Source organism: Malania oleifera, chromosome 1 (genome assembly GCF_029873635.1).
Source record: "Malania oleifera isolate guangnan ecotype guangnan chromosome 1, ASM2987363v1, whole genome shotgun sequence".
Taxonomy (NCBI): Eukaryota; Viridiplantae; Streptophyta; class Magnoliopsida; order Santalales; family Ximeniaceae; genus Malania; species Malania oleifera.
This window is the reverse complement of record NC_080417.1, coordinates 127152264-127177426: the sequence shown is the minus strand read 5'-3', so window position 1 is coordinate 127177426 and position 25163 is coordinate 127152264. Positions and strand designations below refer to the sequence as shown.

General features: G+C 37.1%; 1 protein-coding gene across 3 annotated transcripts in view; it reads left to right on the top strand.

Moving 5' to 3' along the window:
• Positions 1–25145, top strand: part of LOC131150984 (probable leucine-rich repeat receptor-like serine/threonine-protein kinase At3g14840) — a 64895-nt gene extending 39750 nt beyond the window's left edge. The window contains exons 12-17 of one of the 3 annotated variants that reach the window (XM_058102122.1): positions 3630–3701; positions 5247–5309; positions 9950–10015; positions 10117–10152; positions 22719–22869; positions 24266–25145. In XM_058102122.1, the coding sequence (XP_057958105.1) occupies positions 3630–3701; positions 5247–5309; positions 9950–10015; positions 10117–10152; positions 22719–22869; positions 24266–24664 (787 nt within the window). In that variant the 3' untranslated portion in view covers positions 24665–25145. The remainder of the gene's footprint in view (positions 1–3629; positions 3702–5246; positions 5310–9949; positions 10016–10116; positions 10153–22718; positions 22870–24265) is intronic. The other 2 variants (XM_058102128.1, XM_058102138.1) reach the window with 2 other exon arrangements.
• Positions 25146–25163: the final 18 nt, after the last annotated feature.

The window sequence follows — 25163 nt, the reverse complement described above, 5'->3', positions numbered from 1 at the left end:
GTGTTTACACTAAGATACTGTGAAGCAAGCCTCTTGAGGCTTTAAAACATAAGACTTTTAGGAATTTTATTTTTTTCAAAAATATATGAATAAATTACATATATATATTTAAAAAAATATATGAATAAATTACCCTGGCCGACCAGGGTAAGTCAATTGAACTCCGACAGTCAATTTGGCCACCTCAAACCATATCTGATGGGAGCCTGTCCACAACATAGACACGATCGATTTCTGAATACCACGCACTATCTGAGTAATGTGATTGCACTCTGAACTGAATATAGTTACGGTATCGTACTCTGCTGGCTTAATATGGTCCATCAGGGTCTGATACTATATATAAATAACTGATATTTCTAAAATACTGCTTTTACCATGAGTTTGTAATAACTAAAATAACCATAACATTATATAAATTGATCTAAATAAACTATAATAACTGAATATTTGAGGTATCTGCATAACTAAATAACTGAAATATCTGAATAACTGTCACGCCCCAAACCCGCAGATGGGTCCCAGGTGTGATTATAGTAACCTAACCTGTCTCTATATCAATTAAAACATACATGATACAATACAATAAGAGGGTCCGACTCTGTGGGTATACGGATGCCTTATACACATACACATATACATCCATACTCATCCAATACATAGCGGACAATGTTTCATCTATCCATCTAACATACCATTCCAGAGTCTATACAACACTAGGATATACAAACCCATAATTACAAAACATACCCCGGGTGTCTACAAAAACCTTCATGACAACCCGGTTACAAAAACTCGTACCTAAACAGACACTAATAGCAGCAACCAACACCCCCGCTTCCAAATGCTAGGATGCTAATTACAGTGACCTGATGGACCTGAAAACATTGTACGTACATTTGGGGTGAGACACCTCTCAGTAAGGAAGAAAGTAGGTTATATCAGTGTGTGGCATACCAGTGTTATTTTATGCAAAACATAACACTATACATACGATACAGTTTGAAAATATTTACATACAGTTCCAGTATTTTCACAAATCCATTCTAGTACATACGATACCCAAATATACGGTTAGTGTTGTCACACTAATACACAACTATGCTATGAAACCCGAATCTTCACAGCGATTACATTGCCAATACGATGTTGCTCACACTAATATGCAACTACTCCATGAAACCCAAAGTTTCACAGCGATTACATTGTCATTACAGTGTAGCTCACACCCTTCGGTGACCAGCTGGGATACAAGTGATATTTCACATCCTCAAATATAGAGTTGGACACTCTCTCCCACGGTTTTGATATTGGTACATGGCGCAGCGTACGGTAATTAGTTGCCACATAACTGTTTCAGCCTACGGTAATTAGCCGCCCCTAGCCGATTTCACAAAACTTGTAATCATTTTGGAACTCACGTTCTTATACTCATCAGCGTACAGTAATTAGCAGTCACATAGCTGTTTTACAAAATACCTAAAACAATTACATAAAATCATACATTCCACACTTAATTGGTTTACGGCAAATCATATCGTTTTCCAATTCAAGTATACAGTTTATGCAAATATGGATAACAGTCATCTCAATAATACAGTTTAAACAAAATGAACGGTTTTCCAAATAAAACAGAGATGATACTTGAAATCCTCAAATTTTCCCAAAAACTGTAACCTGAAAATCCCGTATTTTACCTAATAGATTTCCCCAAATAAGATACCAAAACATACATACTATCGTAGCCTACAAGCTTACCGATCCTGATTTCAAAAATAACTGATATAAACTGAATCCCCTTACCTTAACCCGAATTCCAACTACAAACTCTACGGTCCCCAAAACTACAAACCGAGACTCCAAAACCTACAAATCATAGTACAATACATGCTTACAACTCATACTACTACACATATTTCGAATCCAAATGGAAAACCGAGCCATACCTCGATTTTGGCTCGAAACCCGAAATTGCTCGAAACCCGAAATTGCTCGAAACGAGATTCCGATCTGCTAGAAACATAGAGAATCCTTCCCTGATCCTCGCAGTAACGTCTGATTTATGAGTCAGGCGACGAATGGCAAAGAAATCAAGAGAGAGAGAGAGAACTTCGAATTCTAGAGAGAGGAAGAGAGAGAGTTAAGCTAACTTAGCTTGGAAGTAACCCTTTTGGATATTTATAGCCCTTTGACTCAGGTGGATTCGTCGACGAATTGGCATCCTCGTTGACGAGTCTGCCATTACCTTCGTCGACGAGACTGTGGCTTCGTTGACAAGCCCAAGGTTCTAGATTTTCCAAAATCCGTCGGGATCTCCTCGTCGACGAGACACTGAATTTCGTTGCCGAGAACAAAAAAGACTTTGTCTACGAACTCTGGCTTCGTTGACAAAGCTTGCCTAACTTTCCACTTTACCCTTCTTTCGAATATTTATTCCACATACTACGATTCGGGTTCTCACATTAACTATGATAACTAAATGTTATGGTTCTGAAATTGGTATATCATAATATTCTGAGAATGCTGTAAAATATAGGTTTCTGTACATATACTATAAATCATGGTATTTTGAAAACTGTATAAATTCTGTGTTGATATAATATTAAACTCACGCCACACAACTAAATATCCATGTTATCGGGTTCTGAAAACTATATTTATGATATGAATAATAATTCAATGAAAACATATAATTTGTACTTAAATCATAATAAGGTTTCTTAGCATATCATGTTTCCCTTACCTAATTCCTGCTAAAGTCCCCTACTTTGATGGGTCCTACACCTGCAGGGTTCCATACTCAATACCCTGAAAATAATATTTATCAGAACAAAATATCACTATTTCTTCGACTACTACATTTCCTACAACTGCTGGAAAGCCAAATATTGTATAAAAGATCTTACCCTAAATTTAAGAAGAAATTCAACTTCGTCCCACCAACGATCCGCTCCAGCAGACTTGGAAAGAACTTTCCCAGGAGCGTCGTGGTGACCTCAGATCATCGATCCGACGACTAACGGAGCTAGAATCAGGGAGAGAAGGGAGAGAAAAGGAAGATTTTGCTGAGAATTTCGCTAAAAATCCAAGATTAGGACTATTTATACTCCGACCTTCGTCGACGAGCCATGTCACCTCGTCGACGAGGTCAAGAAGGAGGTTCGTCGACGAAATTCAAAATTTGAAAAAACAACCTCTCGGTATCTTCTCGTCGATGAGACGCACCCTCGACGACGAGCCCAAAATGCCATGTCGTCAATGAACGCAAAGCGTTCGTCGACGAAGTCTGCTGCCCGCTTTACTATTCCATTTTCCTCTTTTTTTTATTTCTCAGGTCATTATAAAATATGTTGTGTTGGGTAAAGAAGAAAATTAGGTACAGTTCTGTTTAGCATTCTACAGTTTCTACTTTTCTAATTTATTATCATGCTGCATAAAGACAGATTGTTTTCCTTCTGCAAATTTTGACAATGTGTGTGCGTGCGTTTTTTGATGAATTATGTTATGCTGGTATTTATGCCGTATTGGATTTGCTAAAATTTAGGAAATGAATTTTTTAATCAAATAAATATTATGAGAAAGAATCTCATGCTCAATTTCTTCTTCATATATGTATATTTTTATGGCAGAGACCTTTGCTTTAACAAACTCAGTGGAGAAATCCCACACAATTATTCCCGCCTATCAAAATTGGAGCACATGTGAGCAGTTCATTTTTAACTATATATTTCATCATATATTTAGTCTTGGTTGTCATTTCCTGGTACGTGATGAGCATGGTACAGTTGAAATAGAATATCAATCCAGTTGTCCAGCCTGACCAGACAGTTGTAGCAGGTAGGGGATCATGTTGATCAACTCCCAAATCTGCACTATTGCAGACCTTTTTTTGTTCCGTATATTAATAGAGAGAATGTTCAATACAGGAGAGCAAGGAATCGTCCAAAAAAAAAAAAAGTAACAGAAAAATTAAAGTAGAAAAACAAAACAAACAACATAAAACAGAAAACCAATCATGCTGAACATCTTCAAGCCATTATCCCTTAAGACAACCAGCCGCAACAGCCCATAAAGAAGCCAAATACTGAATCTTATCCCGAACAAAGATCCAAGGAGTCTTCTTCCCCTTAAAAATGTGGTTGTTCCTTTCCATCCAAATGCACCACAATGCAGCAAACAGACCGCATCTCCAAACAGTAGCCTTGTTTTGCCCGTTACAAACTCCCTCAAAAAAAAAAAAAAAAATAGCCAGCATATCCTCCACAGACTTTGGACAAATCAAACTTTCCCCAATAAAACCAAATAACTTGTTCTAAATCCTTCAAGAGAAAGTACAATGCATAACCAAATGAGAGGCAGGTTCAGAGCTATCAAAGCAAAGAATGCACACATCTGGAGTTAGTACCTTAGATGGGTTCTTGCTTTGCAGCAGATTGTTAGTATTAAATATATTAAGAACAACCAACCAAATAAAACCTTAGTTTAGAGAGAACTTTGGCCTTCCAAATCATATGAAAGAAAAAAAAAAGGACAAATTTTCTCGGGTCAGAACTCAAGGAAAGAATGGCACGAAAATGCTCTTGAAGACTCCAGCATCCATTTCCTCACATCCTCCAAAGGACAGCGACCCTTCCAATAAACTCAACAAAGATGCAAGCTCCTCCAAATATTCTCCCCATTAGAAATCTAAGAAAGGAAGAAATAGAGGCATTATGTAACAAAGAAAGATGATATAAACGAGGAAACATCATGAAAAGAGCTGAATCCTCCACCCAAGGGTCTTCCCAAAAACAAATACTCATCCCATTGCCCACATCAAATTTGTATGAGAAATAAATGTGGATAAAGCTGAGATATATATCTCCCAGGACTCTATCAAGAAGATCTAAAACCATCATTAGTGACACATCCATTTCCTTGTATGCCAAATTTACTTTTATTTACTTTATAACCAATGTGAATCATCCTCTGAAGGAAACCTCTATAATCATTTACTGATTAAGGCAAATTTTCAGACACCAAATTCACAAGACCCAAATTCCTTTCTTTTTCACCAATTTCCCTGTTGCAGACCTTACATTATTCTTCTAAATTTTGAGTGTTGGAGGTTGGAAAACAGTTAAATCTATCAACTGAACTTTGTGATGTCTCATATTTTGTTTCTTTATTTTCTTCTTTCTTCATTTTTTGGGTTGCTTCTGCAGTGTAGAAACCTGCATTACTAAATTGATCATATCAAATGCCAGGTATTTGACTGGAAACTTGTTGACTGGAAGAGTGCCTTGGATACCAGAAAAGAAATATAGCATGTAAGCTTTTCTTTTGGACAATTAAAACACAAGGTTTTAGTCTTGAACATCAATGATACTGTGTTTACTTCGCTAAGTTTCTTATTACAGTGGAGCACTGTTTGCATCCGTAAATTGGTTGTTCTAGTTTTAGCTGCTTCATCCACATTGAGTTTGGACAATTAATATCACAAGGTTTTAGTCTTCAACATCAATGAAACTGTGTTTACTTCGCTAAGTTTCTTATTACAGTGGAGCACTGTTTGCACCCGTAAATTGGTTGTTCTAGTTTTAGCTGCTTCGTCCACATTGAGTTTGGTCATCAGATGATGATCAATGCCATAGTTGCAGATTAACAGCGCCTCCCCACCTCAACACCCCCACCCCCCCCCCCCCCACCCCCCCCACAAACGTGATTTTTGATTGTAATTCCATTTTGGTTCATCCATGCGGCTGCTACCTGTCCTACATCATACAGTGTGATGCCTACCCTTAGAGGCGGTGGAAAGCAGCTTATATAAGTGACTGCTTCTGTCCTTTGGGTGGCACTGGGTTCGTATTGTGGGAGGTTATGTGTTAGACAATTCATCTGAAATATTTTTAATTACTCTAACTCTGTAAGAGGGGCTGAGTTTCTTCAATTTTCTGTTTTGCTCAAAATTGAAATCAATTAGCAGGATGCGTAGATATCACTTTTTACACCATGCGTAAAAAGTTTTGCAGAACTTTCTGAACTACTTGTTATGGTATTCTCTGTCATGCGAAGACCTCTCCATCTCTCATTTTGCTATCACTCGTTATCATGGTGTTGTTAGTTATTGATGGTGGGGGTTTGTTCTGTCCGGATCGAAGGGAAATCCTTTGATCTGAGATTGGATAAAGTAGGGAAGGTTGGAGCTCTGCTTGTTCTCGAGAAGAATTGGCAAAGCAGTCGGTGGGTTGGTATGGTCAGTTGCAGGAATATGGTTCTCACAGGGATTTTCGTCTATGCAAGGGTTTTGAAGCTTGTGGGTGGGTTATGTTGGTTATTGGATGGTGATTCGTTCAACGAGGGTATGTACGTTCTTGGAATTAGGGCATGGATGGAGAGGCAAAAGGTATTCTATCTTTGTCCTTGAAGGAACCAAAGGCGATGGCTGGTCTCGATTTTGTTGCTCTGGTGATCTTATTTCTTCCCACCACCGATGGGGTAGGTAATAAAAAGATTACTGAGAATTGTACCTGGAGTCAGGCAGTTTCAGGAAGCACTGATGCTGTTGGAGCTCATTCGACTTCTAAGGGTGCACTAGAGGCGGTGCCAGTGTGTTGTGTATTTGTTGTAGGCGGAACTGGGAAGGTGCAAGAGGAAATCCTTTGGTCTGCTTCATACAGGCAATCAATGTTGCTGAGGGCAAAGATTGCGACTGAAGAGTTCAGTCTAGAGGCAGCTAGGGTTCCCTGCATGGAAGAATGGACGGGGAAGGTTGGTGGGCTGGGTCTTGGTATTTGATGATTACTATACCTGGGCTGGTTGTTTGAAAGCAATAAAGGCCTATTAAAACTTCTGATAGGCCTGTTGGTTAAGGAGGCCCAAGAGCAGAATTATGAATCTATGATTGGCTGGGTTAGTGAGAAAGAAAATCATCTGGGTTAGTCACAGTTGGGCCAACCGAATAAGCAGGCCCAAAATCATATCCAGGTTCAATCAAAATGGCCTCTCTTTTAAAACCTGAGGGCGATGGGATTTCATCTTCCTTCAGAGCAGAAGCAGGTTTCGATTGTTTCAGCGTTTTGCTCATCTTCAAATCAGATCCATGATGGTCAAGAGGAGAGTGGTAGCTCTTTTGAAAACAAAAAGGGGAGGAGGTAGAATTAGAAAGGTGGGTTTATAATAGTTCAACTAATATTCTAGAGGGTGATTTTTCTCCTCTTCAAGAGAAGAATGTTAGTGTGCGGGGCCTTAGGGTTGAAATTGGGGGATCTTCTTCTAAGAATCTTAATTCTTGTGAGGTTGAAATTTAGGACTTGATTGTTGATCCGGAGTGGAACTTAGCCGGTAAGGGAGAAAATGGATAATTTGAGGAGTTAAAAGGTCTATGTTTTCGTAAGGAAGTGCAAATGGGTTTTGAAAGAAGGAAAAATATTGAAGAAAATCGAGATTCATATGGTGAGAAAAAAAAAAAAAAGGGTAAAAGATACTGATCTCTCTTGTTTGACAAAAAGACAATGACCTCTTCTGAGTTTTCAAAAATTTTAGGAACCACCCTTGAGGTTTCACCCTTTCTTAAGGTTTGTCAAAAAGAACCTCTCCTTGTATTTTGTAAAAAAAAGATAAATTTTTTGAGAGGAGGTCTATGTCTTTTTGGCAAACTTCAGGGAGGTCTATGATATTTTTGAAACCTCAAGGAGGTCTATATAATTTTTGATAAACCTCGTGAGAGGTTTCTATGATTTTTGAGATCTCAAGGGAAGTCTCTGTCTTTTTGCCAAATCTCAAGGGAGGTGAGTGTCTTTTGCCCAAAAAATTATTAAAAGAGATTAAAAAGGTGGTTTAGGTTTAGTGGAGGAGCCAATCCTTGAGAGGGCTAATACAAGCAAGGATCGTAAAAGATCGGGGGATGTTTCATATGATCATAATGTAGGCAATGATGATTTTGAATGTGATAGGGGCTTACTTTTGGCCCAAATTTGAGATCGGCATGGATATTCTTCTGACTTTTCTTCTGATCATCTAGGGGACTTATCTTATGTGTCACCTCCTCCTCTAGAAGGTTTAAATGGAATTAGTATTTTTTAGGATGATGTTTCTAAAGAAGAGAAAAAGGTAAAAGAAGGAATTCTACCCACTCCACTTCAAGAAATTTCTGAAGAAGACCTTCAAACTCAGAGTTTGTATAACTTGGGCCTCAATTTGTCTGATCATGGAGGAAATAAAATTAAGCTTACAACAACAACAAAATAACAAGCCTTAAGTCACACTAGATGGGGACTATACGAATCCTTTTTCGCCAATTCACACGATCAAGGGCATTCCCCTTGGCTGGCTTAAGAGCTATTAGATTCTTTCTCACTACCTTATTCCAAGTTACTGACCTACCTCTACGCCTTCTAGTACCATTAACGATAACTAACTCACTCCTCATTGGAACACTATTTGGCATGCATTTCAAATTCCCAAACCATCTATGTTAACTCTCTCTTATCGTATCTTCTATTGGTGCTATGCCCACCTTATTGTGAATATGCTTCCTTAATTTATCCTTTAATTTATACCACTCATCCACCTTAGCATTTATATTTTGGCAACTTTTACTTTTATATATGAAGTTAAGCTTGATGGATGTAAATCTAAGGTGAAGAAGGGTAAGAGGGAATTAGCTAATTTGTCGTGTTCTGTGAACTATGAAGGGAAGGGATGAAAGAGGGGTTTTCTTGATTGATTTTAGATTTTTATTTGTTATTTTTTCTTTTTGTTATTTGCTTTTGTTTCCCATTTTGTTTTTGAGGATTTAGTATCCTCACTCTGATTTTATATAATCTTTCATAATATATCTTGCTTTTCTTTTTTAGAAAAAAAAGGGTAAAAGTTTTGCAGTAGCAACTAACAAATGTGAGAACTGTTTGGAAGTGGTGTTATGTATTTTTTGACAGCCAACATCCAAAAAGCTTCTTCTTAGGCACTAATTGAGGGTTGATCGAGTCTCAGTACATAATTTAGAAGGCTTTTTATTTTGTTGAACCTTCCATGCTTTTGTTGTTGAATCATTTAAGCTTGGAAAAATTATCATTAGAATCAAATATGATATAGAGACATTTTGGTGATTCTCTCTGGACCATTGAAGTCTAAGAAAACATATTGTTCACAATCGAACATTCATCTCATTAATTAGATTGTATGAACCAGCTTGCATGTTCGTATTGGCACATTTTGATATTGTTTTGCCAATTTGAGAAAATCTATTGGACATTAAGCCAGTCAAGCTGTCAAAATTCTTTGTTACTTCCCATGGTTTTTGTTAAGGCTTGACATACATTGTTGGCCCACAACCTGGCAGCATAAGGTTTTAGATAAACTGGTAATCTAATGTGGTACCGGGGCATGGTTGCCTGATGGTCCTGGGTTCTTGTCTTGTTGCCTGTCTTTATTGTTTCTTTGTTACGAATTGTCTTATTTCCTGTAGAAAGTGTCGTTTAACATGTGTTTATCTCTCAGTGTGCAATTGGACTGCACCTACAGGGAAGTGTTAAGGCTTGATATACATTGCTGGCCCACAACTAACAGCTTAAGCTTTTAGATAAAGCAGTAATCTGACAGTTCTAAATTTTGTTGTGCCTCTAAAATTTTGAAGTTATGTTCTGATAATCTATCATGCTACTGCAGCCACAGCATAGCCTGAGAACAAATCAGAGTAGAAGGCATCACAATTTTTTCATGCTTGCCTGTTCTCAAAGTGGCAATGAGGTCTAGCTTAGGCTTGTCTTGAAATTGCAATTTTGTGTTATTTGTGTGAATATTAATAATGAAGAAAGAAATACAGAGCTTCTTATTATTGATGTTGTCATATTTGGGAATGCAAACTTATGCTCCTTGCATTATTTGATATTGGCTTGCTCAAATTTTTTTGGAAATTATGTCTACTAATCAAAAAGATGATGAATCATGTAACAACCTTGGTGCATAGTGATCTTTCCTACAACAAATTTACGTTCGACAATCCAGGGGCATTAGGCTGTGAAAAACAGAACCTGCAAGAATTTCCATTTTACTTGGTCTTTATCATATTTTATTTTGTTTTGTATTTTCCTTTTTATATGCTCTCTAATTTTCATTATTTGTTATTTTCTATAGGAACTTGTTCAAAAGCTCCTTAGACGGCAATAACTCGTAAGTTCTATTTCAAATTGCTAGCATTTTGACTGACTGATTTCGTTGTCATGCAACTAAAATTTCTTGTATGATATGATGATGCCTGTTTGCAATCTCGCATTTATTTTTTCAGTGGAACCTTTCCGTGCTTGGAAAGCAACTTTCATTGCTCACAAAGTAAGTGAAAATAACATATAAAACCTTGATTTTGTTTTAAGGTTTGTATGGTTGCTTTGGATTGCTGATACTGGAAGAAACTATCTTGATTCTCAAATAGACCTATTCATTGTAAAAGCAAATATATCTAGGAGATCAAATCAGATGGAAAGCTCTACAAAAGGGGTTTTAATAAATAGTCCACACTTTTCTTTGTGAAAAAAGTTATGGTGGCTTTTAAGCCTTATGATGTTCAAAGTGATTGTCTTACAATTGAAGTTTTGGCCTGTGCATACCTTTTCTACTGATTCTGATATTGTAACCCGCATTAGGCCCTTCACAAAGTGTACTGGTGAAACTTTAAAAGCAGTGCCTACACTCTGATGATTAAAGGGTGATATCCTAACAAAGCTTTAGGAGGGTCTCTCTTTGAGCTTTATAAGGGTTTCCTCTTGACCGTAATAGTTGCAATCTAATGGAAACAAAATTTTCAATTGTTGTAGTTTCTAGAGGAAGGTGGTGCTCATTAAACTGCTTCTGTTCTTGGATTTTTTTGGTGCTAATAAAACTGCTTCTGTTCTTGGATTTTTTTTCCCCTAAAATTGGCTTTTATTCATTTTAATCTTAAATTTGTATTAATTTTTTGTTGTTTTGTCCCAGATTGGCATTCTTTCCATATAAATTCTGGTGGCAAGGAAGTGACCAGTGAAGATGGCAATATGACGTATGAAGATGATGCAGATGGAGCTGGACCTTCGAAATTTTTCCAAAGTAGAACTAACTGGGTATTTAGCAGTACTGGTTACTTTATGGATGACAGCCCCTCTGCACAAATCTATATTGCAACTAATACATCAGGACTCTCAATGGAAAATCCCGAATTGTACATGACTGCACGACTTTCTCCCTTATCGTCTTTAGATAGCGTCTAAACATTAGTAGCCAAACTAATTGGTCTAAAGTCCTTGACCTTAACAACACCTTCCTTTTTGGGCACCACGGTGTTAAAAGTAGAATTCATACTCCTTCCTACAACTCCTTTATCAAAGAGTTCAAGAAAAACTTTAAGAATGTCTCCCTTCAATGTATCCTATCCATATTGAAAGAAAGCTATTTTAAAGCCATATGATCTATAGGAGCCCTTTCTCTATCCATCTCAAAAATTGATCTTTTGATCCCCTCTTCGTCAAAAGGTCTCTCTAGCCAAGCAGCTTTATTAGCTGATATAGGACACCAACCCAATCCCTCAACCATAATTCTTCCTTCATCTTATGAAAAAGGTTCCTATAGAAATTTGCTATCAAACTCTCAATATGATCAGGATTCTTAAAAATCTCTCCCTTATCATCCTTAAGTTCTTTAAAAGGTTCATGTTAAGGTTTGGTTTACATTGTTGGCCCACAACCTAATTGCTTAAGCATTTAGGTAAAGTGGTAATCTAACATGATATTAGAGCCAAATTGCTAGGAGGTCTTGGGTTCTAGTCTTGTTGCCTGCATTTATTGCTTGTTTGCTAAGAATCATCTTATTCCCTATAATGGGTGTTGTTTATCATTTGTTTATTACTCCATGTGCTATCTAAATTCACGTGCAAGGAAGTGTCTGGCCCACAATCTAATAACTTACACTTTTAGGTAAAGTTGTAATCTAACAGTTCCTTCTTTTCCTACTAGTTTCCAACTTATGAAAAAGTCTAGAATTACAATCCCCATATTTGACCTAATTCATTCTAGATTTTTGTCTTCAACTCATCTCTTCCCTAAAGACAGCTTGTTCAAACTCATTGGACAACTAGACTTGTCTACCAACAATGCCCTCAAAAATAGGTCCCTCATAAGTCAATCTATCAATCACACCCATTTCCTTAAGAATACTTTTTTTCCTAGAACAAACATCACCAAAAGTCTCCAAATTTCAAAATTTTAATTTTTCTCTCAAATACCTCAATCTTTTCGTAAAACAAAAACCTTCCCAACCTTCCATAATGCACTCTCCCCACCAATGCCTAACCCAATTGTGAAAATCAGGGTGGTTCAACCACATATTTTAAAAGCTAAATAGAGTAGGACCCCATTTAACAAGATTTGATTCAAGAACCAAGGGACGATGGTTAGAAACGAGTCTAGGAAGTACTTCTTGAACAAGAGTGGGAAAAGTATTTTTCCAATCAGTGGTAAATAGAAACCTATCAATCCTTGTAGCCATGGACCTAATGCCCTCATCGAAACATGTAAATTGGGCATTCGAAAGAGGAATATCTCTCACATTACACTCCCTAATAAAAGTATCAAAACCCCTCATACTAGTGGTAATTCTAGAGCCTCCTAATATCTCATTAGCAGATCTTACGACTTAAAGTCACCCTCCAAAAACCAAACAATCCATAAATCACAGCCAATTCATCTCACAAAATACCCCTCAAATGGGGAATATTCCGTCCATAAACTGAGGTAAACCACCACTAACCCTTACCTTTAACCCCGCCTCCCACAATAAAAAAAGGGGAAAAAAAAAAACAAGAAAGGAACCAATAAGAACGTCTATTTTACTAGAAAACCTAGTATCCCAAATGATCACAATACCCCCGAGGAGCCTGTGGATGCTACCCAATCTTTGAACCTAGACTTCCAAGTACTCTGAACATGAAAGCCATCCACCACCTCCAATTTGGACTCCTTGAGTCATAACAACATCTGAGGCAACCCTTACAATGATATCTTTTATCTAACGACATTTACTAAGGCAGCCTAGATGCTTAACATTCCAACTCAAGATCTTCATTCTTTCAGCTTGCTACCCCTAACTCTTTTACTATTCCCCCTCCATAGTATCAGAGGTCAATTTTGTAATTCTTTCTCCACCCTCTTCTTTTTCATTTCATAGGTTCTAGAGGAAATAGCAAACTTAACAGCATGGCCTAAATGTTTAACAACAGAACATTCCATCCTATCCAGAAGCTCCTGTGGGTCCTGATTGTCCCTCTCATTCCTTAGTGGATCCAGAGTTAAAGACCCTCCCATTATCTAATTCTCTTTCGCAAGAAGGGTAATTTCTTTTCAATACAGTTAACCACAGGTGTAAATAAGATACTGTTACCAGAATTAATTAACTTATTGCAAGTAATAGAAGTATCAGTCCCAGATTTAAGATCCATCCCCAAATGAAATAAAAATTGGCTACGAGAGGAATTATCCATATGATTTTCTTCAGCCAAAGCTTCCTCACCAAAAAAATTTCTTTGCCCTATAGAGAAACTTGAAAGATCTTACCCGATTGTTTAGAATAAGAAGACCAACTAAGAGTCTCTGCTTCCTTCAAAGGTGCCTCTTGCATTCAGGTTTCACTTTGATTCACATCCATAAAATTATTGATATGCTTAGGACCCTCTGAGATTTCCAAATCTTTCAATTTGAGAAGATCAAACAAACATCCTCGAATTCCCAAACCCATTCCAAAAACAGATTATTATCTTCTTCATCCCAATCTTCCAATTCAGTATCAAAATGTGGCAGCTTGCAGATCTGTTTTCCCTCAGAAGATTATGCCGCATTTTCCACAATTTCCTGTAAAATGCTAAACTTTCTATCAAGATATTTCTTAGCTGTATTTCCTGGACTTTCTTCTGCCCCTTCAGCTCCATCATTACAGTTCTGGAAAGTCAAAAGGTTAGCAGCAAAAATACCTTTCTCAACTTTCAGTGCTGGCTGCAATTCTCCCTTACTGGTTGAAAGGTAGCACAAATCCATCTTGTCATGTTCTTCCTCTCCCTGAACTTTCAAACATCTCCTGATTCCCCTTCGAAATTACTGAAATCTTCAGCACATTAACAACAGACTTTCCTTTCTTTTCTTTCAATACTATCTGTGAATCTCCCAAACTGGTTGAAAGGTTGCGCCTACCCATCTTCGCGGAGTCTTCCTCCCACTTTGAATTCTATAGCATCTCCACTTCCCTTTCTCCTTCACCGGTGTCTTTGGCATGATTTTTATCTACATCTTCCCTGGATGTATCACTCCCAAGCCCCCAATAGTAGAGCAAGATCCCTCTTTTGTTTCTGGATTTTTATTTGATTGGGCTTCTCTTTTTCCACCCAAGCTAAATTCCTTAATCCAGTCCATTTGAAATCTCTTGGGCCTGCCAGAAAAGCAGGCTTCAAAACCAGGCCACCAAGACCAAAATGTGAAACACAAATTATTGTCCACTTCCACTATCTTCGGCCCAAATTTCAGTCCGGTAATTTTAGGAGAGAATTTTTCAAAAATTGAATGAGACTTGGGCCTATTTAATGCTCGAAAATCTCTTTCCTGCAAATCTACTCTTTCCTTTTTTTTTTTTTTCAATCCTTAGGAGCTTTGAGAGGTTAATTAGTGACATGGGACACTAGGTTAGCTACATGCAAAGATAGCATTTCTGGTTCTTTTTCCTCATATGTCTTACTTGAGATTAGCTATGTGGGGGATTGGTGGTTCACTTCCATTTATGGTCCTACACAACATTCCATCAGAATGATTTTATCATAGAGCTAGCTAGTCTGTACAGGCTTTGCAATCTATGTTGGGTTGTGGGGGTTGACTTTAATGTTATCAGAACCTTTAGGGAGTTTGGGTGCTCTGGGGTGACTACTAGCATGAGACTTTTTGACTCTTTTACTAGGGATTGTGGTCTTAGGGATATTCCTTTGAACAATGGCCGTTTCACTTGGGCGGCTTCTATGGATTGATGGGTCTCGACTTTAATGGATAAGACTCTTGTATTTTGATGCGTGGGAGGGCTTTTTTCCTAATATTGTTCAAGATACTCTGGTTAGGTCCGCTTCTGACCACCGTGTGATTTTTTTGGAGTCCAATACTATACATTGGGGTCCAACTCCTTTTAGATTTGAGAACATGTGACTGACACGCCTTCCATTGTGATTCTATTAGATCTTGGTGAGGAGAGTGCCACATTCAGGGCTTGGAGGGCTTTAAGTTGAGAAAGTTGAAATTGAAAGTTCGGAAAAAAAAAAGTGTTTAGGGATATTAGGGGAAAGAAAAATGATATTTTGATGGAGATTACCAGTTTGGATAGATTGGAGGAGTGTGATTTATTGAAGATAAAGCTAGAAGGGTTCATCTTAATATCTGGAGGTGCTACTTATGAGGGAAGAAAGGAATTAGCGTTAGAATTCCAAAATTATTTGGGTTCGAGAAGGGGATTGTAATACTAGGCTCTTCCATAAGAGTGGCTAATTGGAGGAGGGAGAAGAGTTTCATTAATGAGTTGGAGGTTGATTTAGGGGAGGCGGTGAGAGATCATAATCATATTCAGGAGAAGGTTACAAATTTCTATAAAGGATTGTATTAGGATAAGGGCAAGAATAGATCAGTGGTGATGGTGTTGGATTAGAAACCTATTGGGAAAGAGGTTGCCAAGTGGTTGGAGAGATCATTTGATATGGGGGAAGTAAGGAGGGCTGTGTTTGATATGGATAGGGACAAAGCACTAGGCCGTGACGGTTTCACTATGGCTTTTTTTCAAGATAATTGGGAAATGGTCAAAGAGGATGTCTTGAATTTTATTGAGGAGTTTCATAGGAATGGAGACGTGTGCAAAAGCATGAATTCTACTTTCATTACTTTGATTTTTAAAAGGATAGGTCTAGAAAAGTAAAATATTTTCAGCCAATCAGCTTGGTGAACAGTAGTTATAAGCTGCTAGCAAAGGTTCTTTCGAAAAAGGATTAGAGAGGTGTTGGGGGACACAATATCTTTGGTGCAATTTGCTTTTGTTAAAGATTTTAGATGCTGTTTTGGTAGCAAACAAGGTAATCGTGGATGTGAAGAGGAGGGACAAAAAAGGAATGATTTTTAAACTGGATTTTGAAAAAGCTTATGATATGGTTAACTCGGATTTCCTATTGAATGTGCACAAGAGAAAAGGTTTTGGGACACCTCAAAATTCATTAACTATTGGCAAAGAAGTTTGGTTTTCATGCATTTGTCTCCTTTGCTTCATTGCTGCTCAAACCCCATGCATTTGTCGAAATTCCACCCTTTTACAAGTAACCCTGATATTAAACTTGAGAGCTTCATTGTTTGGTCTCCATAAAAAGAAACGATCCATTTAGATCATGGAGTACTAGTTTCTTTTTGAAAAAACAACCAACAAGTGCATGATAAATTAAGATAACCACACCATTCCCAAGATTATATCATAATCCACAATATCCATGATAGTAAGTCGAGTGGGAATTTATGTTCACCAATACATAAAATGCAATTTCAGCATGTCTTATTCATGTTTATAGTTTTACCCGCTGGTTTAGCAACGCATAAAACGCTAGTCAAATATTCAAATTCTAAACTCCTCATATTAGCGCAAAGGATGCAGGGATGTAGCAATAGGTAGAATGATCAAATAAAGCTCTTGCCCAAGTGTTGTGTAAAAGAAAGATGCCTTCCACCATATCATTAGTTGTTTCGTGATTTGGCTGCTATCCATTCTAATATCCAAGTTGGGATCATATAATGTTATAAATTCTCCTTTGCACCTTATTTTCTACTTCCTTCCCCTTCCTATTATATGAAGCTTCGGCCTTACATAAATTTGCAGGAGTCAGTTGGTTGCAGTGACAATCTTGGAAGACTCAAACCTTGTGAAGGATACAGTTGATAAGGTTGGGAACATGGAAACTGAGTTGCTGGGTGTTGCTGTTTTTACGATATAATTGGATATTGGGAGCTAAGACACTCCCTCCTCATGTGCCCCTCATATCCACACCCATAACACATGGAATGGACCACCTATTTGTGCATTTTGTTGTGCTGTGGAGGAAACTTTAAGCTGCTTTCAAACTGACCCAGTGTTAGCTAGATGAAGACCTCTTCTTCTGTTCATAAGTTTTTTTTTTTCAGTATCTTAAATATCCTGTTCTACTAAAGCAGTCCATTCTATTATTTCTCCAAAATCCTCAATCCTTAGAGCCACAAGTTTAGACCTAATAGTAGGTCTCTGCCCCCTTCCAAATTTTCGAACTTTTAATTCCTCGGTGCTGATTACTTTTTGTCCAAACTGATAATTTATAAAATTTGCTTCCATACTGGATAACAGAAAATTTTGTGTCAACTGCATAAATTCTTGTAACTTGGCTTCCTAAAATGCTTTCCAAAAATATTTCTCATTGCAGCCCAACACATATCCTCACCATCTCTTACACTTTCCACAAATTCCCACCAATGGTCAGCATCATCTTCAAATAGAGCACCTATGATGATGATGTACTCATCTGAAATCCTGAGCATATCAAGAAATTTCTTCACCTTCTGTGGCCAGTTCTCTGCTTCCAAGGGTTTGGGGTTTCTGCAAAGCTGGGAGGGTTTAATTTCTTGAATTCTTTCAGCATTTTCGTTAGTTTTCCAGCAATTGTGTCTTCTAGTAACTCTATTGTTTGTTGTTGGTTCAACTGACTTTCATCATTATTTTGCTGAGCTGGCCGATTGTTTTGTGCCATCATAGCTTAGTTTGATTAATACTCCATTAGGCTATGTAAACTCCAGTCAAATTCTTAGATTCTCTTGGAACATTATGCTCTGTATTGACAAAGTATTTTTTTGGGGCTAAAGATGTAGAACAACCCCTTTGTTTCATTCTCCTCGAAAAAAAAATTGTCTAGTTTTTTTCATGCATTCATGAAATATGACCATATGCATGTGATCATATGCAAGATTTGTAATTCAAAGTCCTAACTAAGCAAATTCACTAGTCATATTATTGTGCTTATGCACATGCTTAAATCCACCTAATATATCCTACAAATGACTTAACCACTTGCAACTCAAATTAACAATTATCTTGTTCCCTCTTCTTTCACAACACCATGGGCACAAACAGCACACTGTTCCACATCACATCCAATCATTTCACATTATAGGAATTCAACATATGCACACATTCATGTCATAGCAAGTAAACTCTATCATCCTTACAAGGTCAAAGCCGTAGCAAATAAATTTACCATCTACTAGAAATATGGTATGTAGCTATGGAAACAGGAAACACATGTGCTGTTATCCATACCAAGTAACCAATAAACAACTTACAAATCCTTCCTAATAGGGTTCAAATACATACAGGCCTCTATCTATTTCCTTGAAAACTTCCATTTTTACCTAAGATCCCTTGATGAATAAATGAAAATTAAGAACACCTACCTGGATTATCAGCCTCTCCAATTTATTTTAAGGTTCCTTTGAATTTTTTGTGTTTTTTTCTTGATATTCCTTGAATTTCCTTATTTTTTGCAGAGTTCTCTCTCTCTCTCTCTCTCTCTCTGTGGGTATGTGTGTATAGAAAAAGTTAATAGTACATTGTGTTGTTGCTGCCTTGCTGGTATGCATGGATGGAAATGGATCCAAACAGCAGCAGCTTGCAGCAAGTGGCCCTGCAGTGCTGCCAGCTATCTTGGTCTGGAATATGGCAGCACTGTCACTTCCCTGTTTTTGGCACATGACCGGCTTGACTCCATCTAAAATTCAGTGGAGGCACTAGGCCTAGACAAGAATTTATCTTGCTAAATCGACATTGAAAACAAGTTATAAACTAATTAAGAGTGAATATTTGTTGAAAACAGATGATACATTTCATAAAAAATTTAAAATATTTTTACTTTCAGCGACAAGCTCTTTACGTCGGGCTGTACTTTACATACTACATTTTCCACACTTCCTAATCTCCATACATAACTGCCAACCGAATACATGCTTAGTATCCCTCTTGTCTTTCTGCCAACCTATAATACATGTCATAAGTGGCAGTCTCTTGGGGAACTTAACAAGTGGGGCTCTCCTTCAGTTCAAACCTGAAATTTTTGAGGAACAGGGTGAGCAACCACAAGCTCTCCACAATATCACAGCCACAACAATATATGGCACCAACTATTTCACACAACAACAATTCAACGTATGCATGCACAATCTTTTCTGTAGCGAGTAAAACAGTCATCCTTACAAGATGAATACCACATGAAAATTTCCCAACTAAAGAAGATATGCAGCTATGGCATCCAAAGAAAACATATATACAGCCATATTAAGTAATTAAAAATAACAAGCTTAAATCTTCCTTATTAGGATTCAGCTCTATGTAAGTTTCTTCCCTTATTTCCTTTGACTGCCCGAAAACCCCAGGTGAATAAATGAAAATTAAGAACACTGAAAACCTACCTTCATGGCAACAAGGGTCCTGCAGCTACCATCTGCGCGCTAGGTTTAAAACTTTCAGCTGCTCGTTTTTAGAGCTGCCAGTTGGCTGCTGCTGTTTCGTAATGCTGCCAAGTGTCACACCTGGTCTCAGCATGCCAATAAGTGTCACACCTGGTCTCAGCATGCCAATCCTGTTTTTTTTCCTCTCTTTGCCCCAACTCTTATGTCATTTATGTTTTTGCATAACCCTCAAAATTTGCTTTCATGTGAGCCCCTCCTACCACTAATAAGTCAAAAGGAATTCCCAATATGAGTTAACACAACTCAATTTACAAGTAACATGGCAAGTATGAACTTGGTTAATGCAAGCAAGTCATGCTAATTTATCAAAGTAGTCTAAATTTACTATGGCCTAAAGGGTGTGATTATCTCAACTCTCTCTCCATTATCATCTGACCTTTGGCTGCAACAAATGAGGATATCTTTTAGCCATGTTGATTTCTGATTCTCAAGTTGCTTCTTTGATGCCATGGTGTTGCCATAGTACTGGGAATAACCTTTTTCCTTAAGAACCTTTCCTTCTTTTCAAGAATTTGGAGAGGATTTCCTTCATAATTGACATCCTCCCTCAATGGAATATTGGACCATTCAAGAACATGACCCGATTTGGTTTATGCTTTCAAAGCATCTAGACGTGGAAAACATTATGAATATGAGTTAATTTAGACGACAACATCGATTTTTATCTATTTTTCCAACTTGTTTGACAATTTGAAATGGCCCAACATAATGATGTTGTAGTTTACCAATCTTCCAGTGGCCTTTTTCTTTTTTATCAGCATAATTCTTTTGTTGGCTTTGGGCTGCGAGGAGGTGATTTCTTGCTTGCTTGATCTCCTCAATATTTTCTTTGTTTAAATCTGGACCAACCATTTGATTTTCCCTTGTCTTTTCCCAACACACCAGTGATCTAAAAGGTCTTCCACTTAGAGCTTCATAAGGCTCCATATTTATACTTGATTGGAAACTATTGTTGTAGGCAAATTCTACTATAGGTAGATGCTCATTCCACCCACCGCCTTTGCCTTAAGTTCAATTCCTTATGAGTAAAGAGATATTTAAGGCTTTTATGATCTGAATACACTTCAAATTTGTTTCCATACAAGTATGAATGCCATAATTTTAATGCAAACACAACAATAGCTAAATCCAAGTCAAGAGTTGGATAATTGTGCTCATGTGGCTTTAATTGTCATGATCTACACAACCACCTTTTCCTTTTGCATCAACACACATCCCAGTCCATTCAAGGAAGCTTTTGTATAGACTACATAGCGATCTTCATTATTTGGAAGAGTTAATATTGGGGTTGTTGTCAATCGATGTTTTCATTCTTAATACGCTCCTTCACATTCTTCAATCCACAAAAATTTCTTTTCTTTCCTTGTCAAATCAGCCAATGGCGTAGCTATTCTGAATAAATTCTGCACTAACCTGCGATAATACATTGCCAAACCTAAGAAACTATGAATTTCGGCCACATTTTTAGGGGTTTCCCAACTCAATACAGCCTCGACTTTAGAAGGATCAATAGATAACCCATCTTTGGTTATGACATGACCCAAAAATTTCACACTAGTTGTTAAGAATTCACACTTCTCCCGTTTAGCATATAACTGATGCTCTGGTAATGTTTGTAAAGCCAATTGCAAGTGTTGTTCATTCTCTTCTTGATTTTTTGAATATATCAAAATATCATCAATAAAATCTATAATAAATTGATCCAGATTTGGTTGAAAAACTCGATTCATCATATCCGTGAAGACGGCGAACGCATTGGTAAGCCCAAATGGTAATGCCAACTATACAAGAAACCCATAATGATTGTATCATTTACGAAAAACCGTCTTTGGGATGTCTAATTCCCGAATCCTCACTTGGTGATAACTTGATCGCAAGTCAATTTTCTAAAAATAATGGGATCCTGCCATTTGATCAAATAGTTCATCAATTCTTGGAAGTGGATACCAATTCGTGATTGTAACCCGCTTCAACTTCCTATGATCAATACATAGCCTCAAGGATGCATCATGTTTCTTAACGAATAATACAGGTGCACCCCATGGTGATACACTAGGTACAATAAATCCCTTGTCGAGGAGATCTTGTAATTGCACCTTAAGTTCCCTTAGTTTAGCTGGAGCCATTCTATATGCATTGTTAGGCCACAATCTAACAACTTAAGCTTTTAAGTAAAGTGACACTTTAACATCGTATCAGAGATATGGTTTCCACTTTCTAGTAGGTCCTAAGTTCTAGGCTTGTTGCCTGTGTGTATTGTGTGATTAAAAACAATTCTTTGATAGAACAGATGCTTGCCCTTAAAATTTCTCACCACCCTTTTTGATTCATGGGGCCACAAATTGATCATTTGATGCTTTAAAATGTTAGGCATGTCCTTATGAAACTTAAAGCGATAAGAATCATTGCCTTTGAAGAAAGCATTTATAGACTTCTTTAGTATCAGAATTGTGGAGGCCTAGAGGTCGCGGGTTCCACTCTTATTGTTCACGTTTATTATGTGGTTAAAAATTATGTTAGTCCTTATGGGCATTATTTATTGTTTATTTGTCTCTACTTGTGCAATCAAGCTACATTTACATGAGAGTTTTAAGGTTTGATGTACATTGTTAGCCCACAACCTAAAAACTTAAGCGTTTAGGCAATGTGGTTTCATACTAGATAAAAAATGGGTTTTATTGAAGAAATGGAACAAACCAAAGATTGCCCAAATGATTGAAGTATGTTCTATCTAAATAGGAGCACTAATGTCAAAACAAGTGTTACAAGCTTGTTAAGCATTGTTGGGCCACAATCTAACATCTTAAGCTTTTAAGTAAGGTGTTACTTTGACATCATGTCAAAGATATGGTTTCCACTTTCCAGGAGGTCTTGGGTTCTGGCCTGGCCTTGTTGCCTGAATTTATTGTGTGGTTTTTAAAAGCAGTTCTTTGATAGAACACATGCTTGCCCTTAAAATTTCTCGCCACTCATTTTTGATTCGTGGGCCACAAATTGACCATTAGATGCTTTAAAATGTGAGGCATGACCTTATGAAACTTATAGCCACAAGAATCATTGCCTTCAAAGAAAGCCTTTTTTTTCATATCTCACAAAAAATGCTGTAATTTTTTCATTTTTTTGGAAGATCTCACTCCAAAAAATGTTGTGATATTGTTCATTTTGCAGTGGATACATGGCTCCAGAATATGCAATGCGTGGCTATTTAACAGACAAAGCAGATGTGTATAGTTTTGGAATTGTAGCCCTGGAAATTGTCAGTGGGAGAAGCAACAGTAATTCAAGGGGCAAGGAGCATTGCTTTCAGCTTCTTGATTGGGTAACCTAGACCACCTGCTTTTCTGCATTTAGTGTTAATGAATTTTCTTGCTTTCTTCTAAATATGATGTATCTATTGTGCTGTGTGGTAGGAGGGACAGAAAAGGATGTGAGAGGAAGAGATGAGGGGAAAGGAAAGAAAAAGGTGTTTTCCTTCCCCTCTAATTGGAAGTGAAAATGATTCACTCAATTAATGGGCAATTCTCTTTATACCTATTTTCCTGTGTTGGTGAATTCTTTTACCACATTAGCAAACATGTTAAAAAACGACAAGTTTTGACTCCAAAATTTTATATTAGTATACATTAAATGGTTTTTTTTTTTTTTTAAAAAATAAAATTTCAAATTCAAGATCCACATGGGATACACCAAACATTTTAAAGTGTTTTGATTTTTTTTTGTTGAAATAAAAAATGCTTGTATTTGTTATTAGTTGTTATTTTCTGGAGCATAATGAAGTCTAAATGGCAAAATCTTTAGAATAATGGACATAGACAACAAAACATATTCATATTTCATAATTCTTAATATAATCACATAAATATGCAAGTATTGATCAAAGACCTAGAGACTACCTGCCTTCAAATTTCAGTATTAAGTCAAATTTCTTACTCAATGGAAGCATGTAGATATGTCACAAATATAGTTTCTAACCAGTGGGATGAAAATTTTTTAAAATATAATTTTTGCTCTTCCACCTAACATGTTTCGTTTTGTTCTACTAATTTTATCTTAATTTCAAGTTTCATTCTTGACTATTTGATAGCAAATATGATAATTTACTTTCGAAAATTTGTTCTCAAGTTTTAAAAGCTTGATTTTTAATACAGAAGTAGTGTAGAAAAATAGTGTTTTAAGCTATTCACAACTAACCTGATGGCATAATGCTTGTAGTCTATTGTAATAGCTGTTGCAATACTGCAGCAGACCAAGTGGACAATATGGATGTAAATATGAGCACATTTGTGATATTGTCCTGTAATGTTATTGTTAGGCACCAATACCTAATTGCTAGTGTTTAAAATCATGCTTCCTACCAGATTCAGTGTTTGGCAGAACTAGAATTCCCAATTTAGAAAAAAAACAAGGGGGTGTGGAGGGTTGGGGGGGGTGGGGGGGGGGGGGGGGGGTGTGGGTAGAGGGAAGCGAGATTGTTGCACAACTCATTGCCTGCTTGTTTGTAGTATAAGGATTCTTCTTGTATTATTAGAACATGTCAATATTAATATGCTAAGATATGGTTCATTGAGTATTGCTGTTGCACTTTGTGCTTCAAGTTATTAATTTTCCCGCCAAACTTCTGAATCCATGTTTCCATTTAAAAGCATGCCAGGACATTCAGATGGAAATTTTTCCAAAATGACTTACCACACTTTTTTTACCTGTTCTGTTTTAAGGCACTTCTGTTAAAAAAGAAGGGTGATTTAATGGAGCTAGTGGATCCAAAACTTGGCTTAGATTTCATTAAAGAAGAAGTTATGACAATGATCAATGTGGCTCTCCTATGCACCAATGCTTCTGCAGAGGCTAGGCCTATAATGTCATCTGTGGTAAGCATGCTTGAAGGCAGGGCAGTTGTTCAAGCATTGGTCTCAGAATCAAGTGTTTCAAATGATGAGATGAAGCTTCAGGCCATGAAAGACTATTATCAAATCATTCTAGAACAAAATATCAGTGGTGATGAAATCCCGACACACAGTATGTCAACTGATGGGCCATGTACAGATTCTTCCACATCTGGTGCTGATCTTTATCCCATTAGATTGGGTTCTGATTATTTTCAGAAGAGAAACTAGTGCAAAAGGTGGAAATTCTCTCAACTGGTTTCATTACATCCTACCCAAGCAAGTTGCAGCAGTTCTTTCACAAGCCGTGGAACATGTGCTCCAGCTTTTGAGCAATCAGCAGTCGCAAGTAGTCATTAGCAGGAAAGTGTACAAAAAAAGAAGTATGAGTTATGAATAATCATGGGTAGTTATGGCAAGAGTTACATTTGGCAATTTATATTTGAAAAAGAAAATATATGAGCTTGTCGTATAAGAGGCTTCTAGCTTGTGGAGAGGAGCCAAACTTCCCACGTGAATCTCTCTCTCTCTCTCTCCAGCACTGATCCATCAAGCTTTCAAATTGCAAATTGTAATTATTTTATCCTTCTACCTACATATTTGGGCTAGTGCAAGTTGCTTGATTTAGTCAATGTTGAAGTTAAAATTGTAAGAATGATCATGAAACAGTTAGAACTTAAATTTTTATAAGTATAATTCAAAATTTTTCCCATTTTATTATTAATTTATA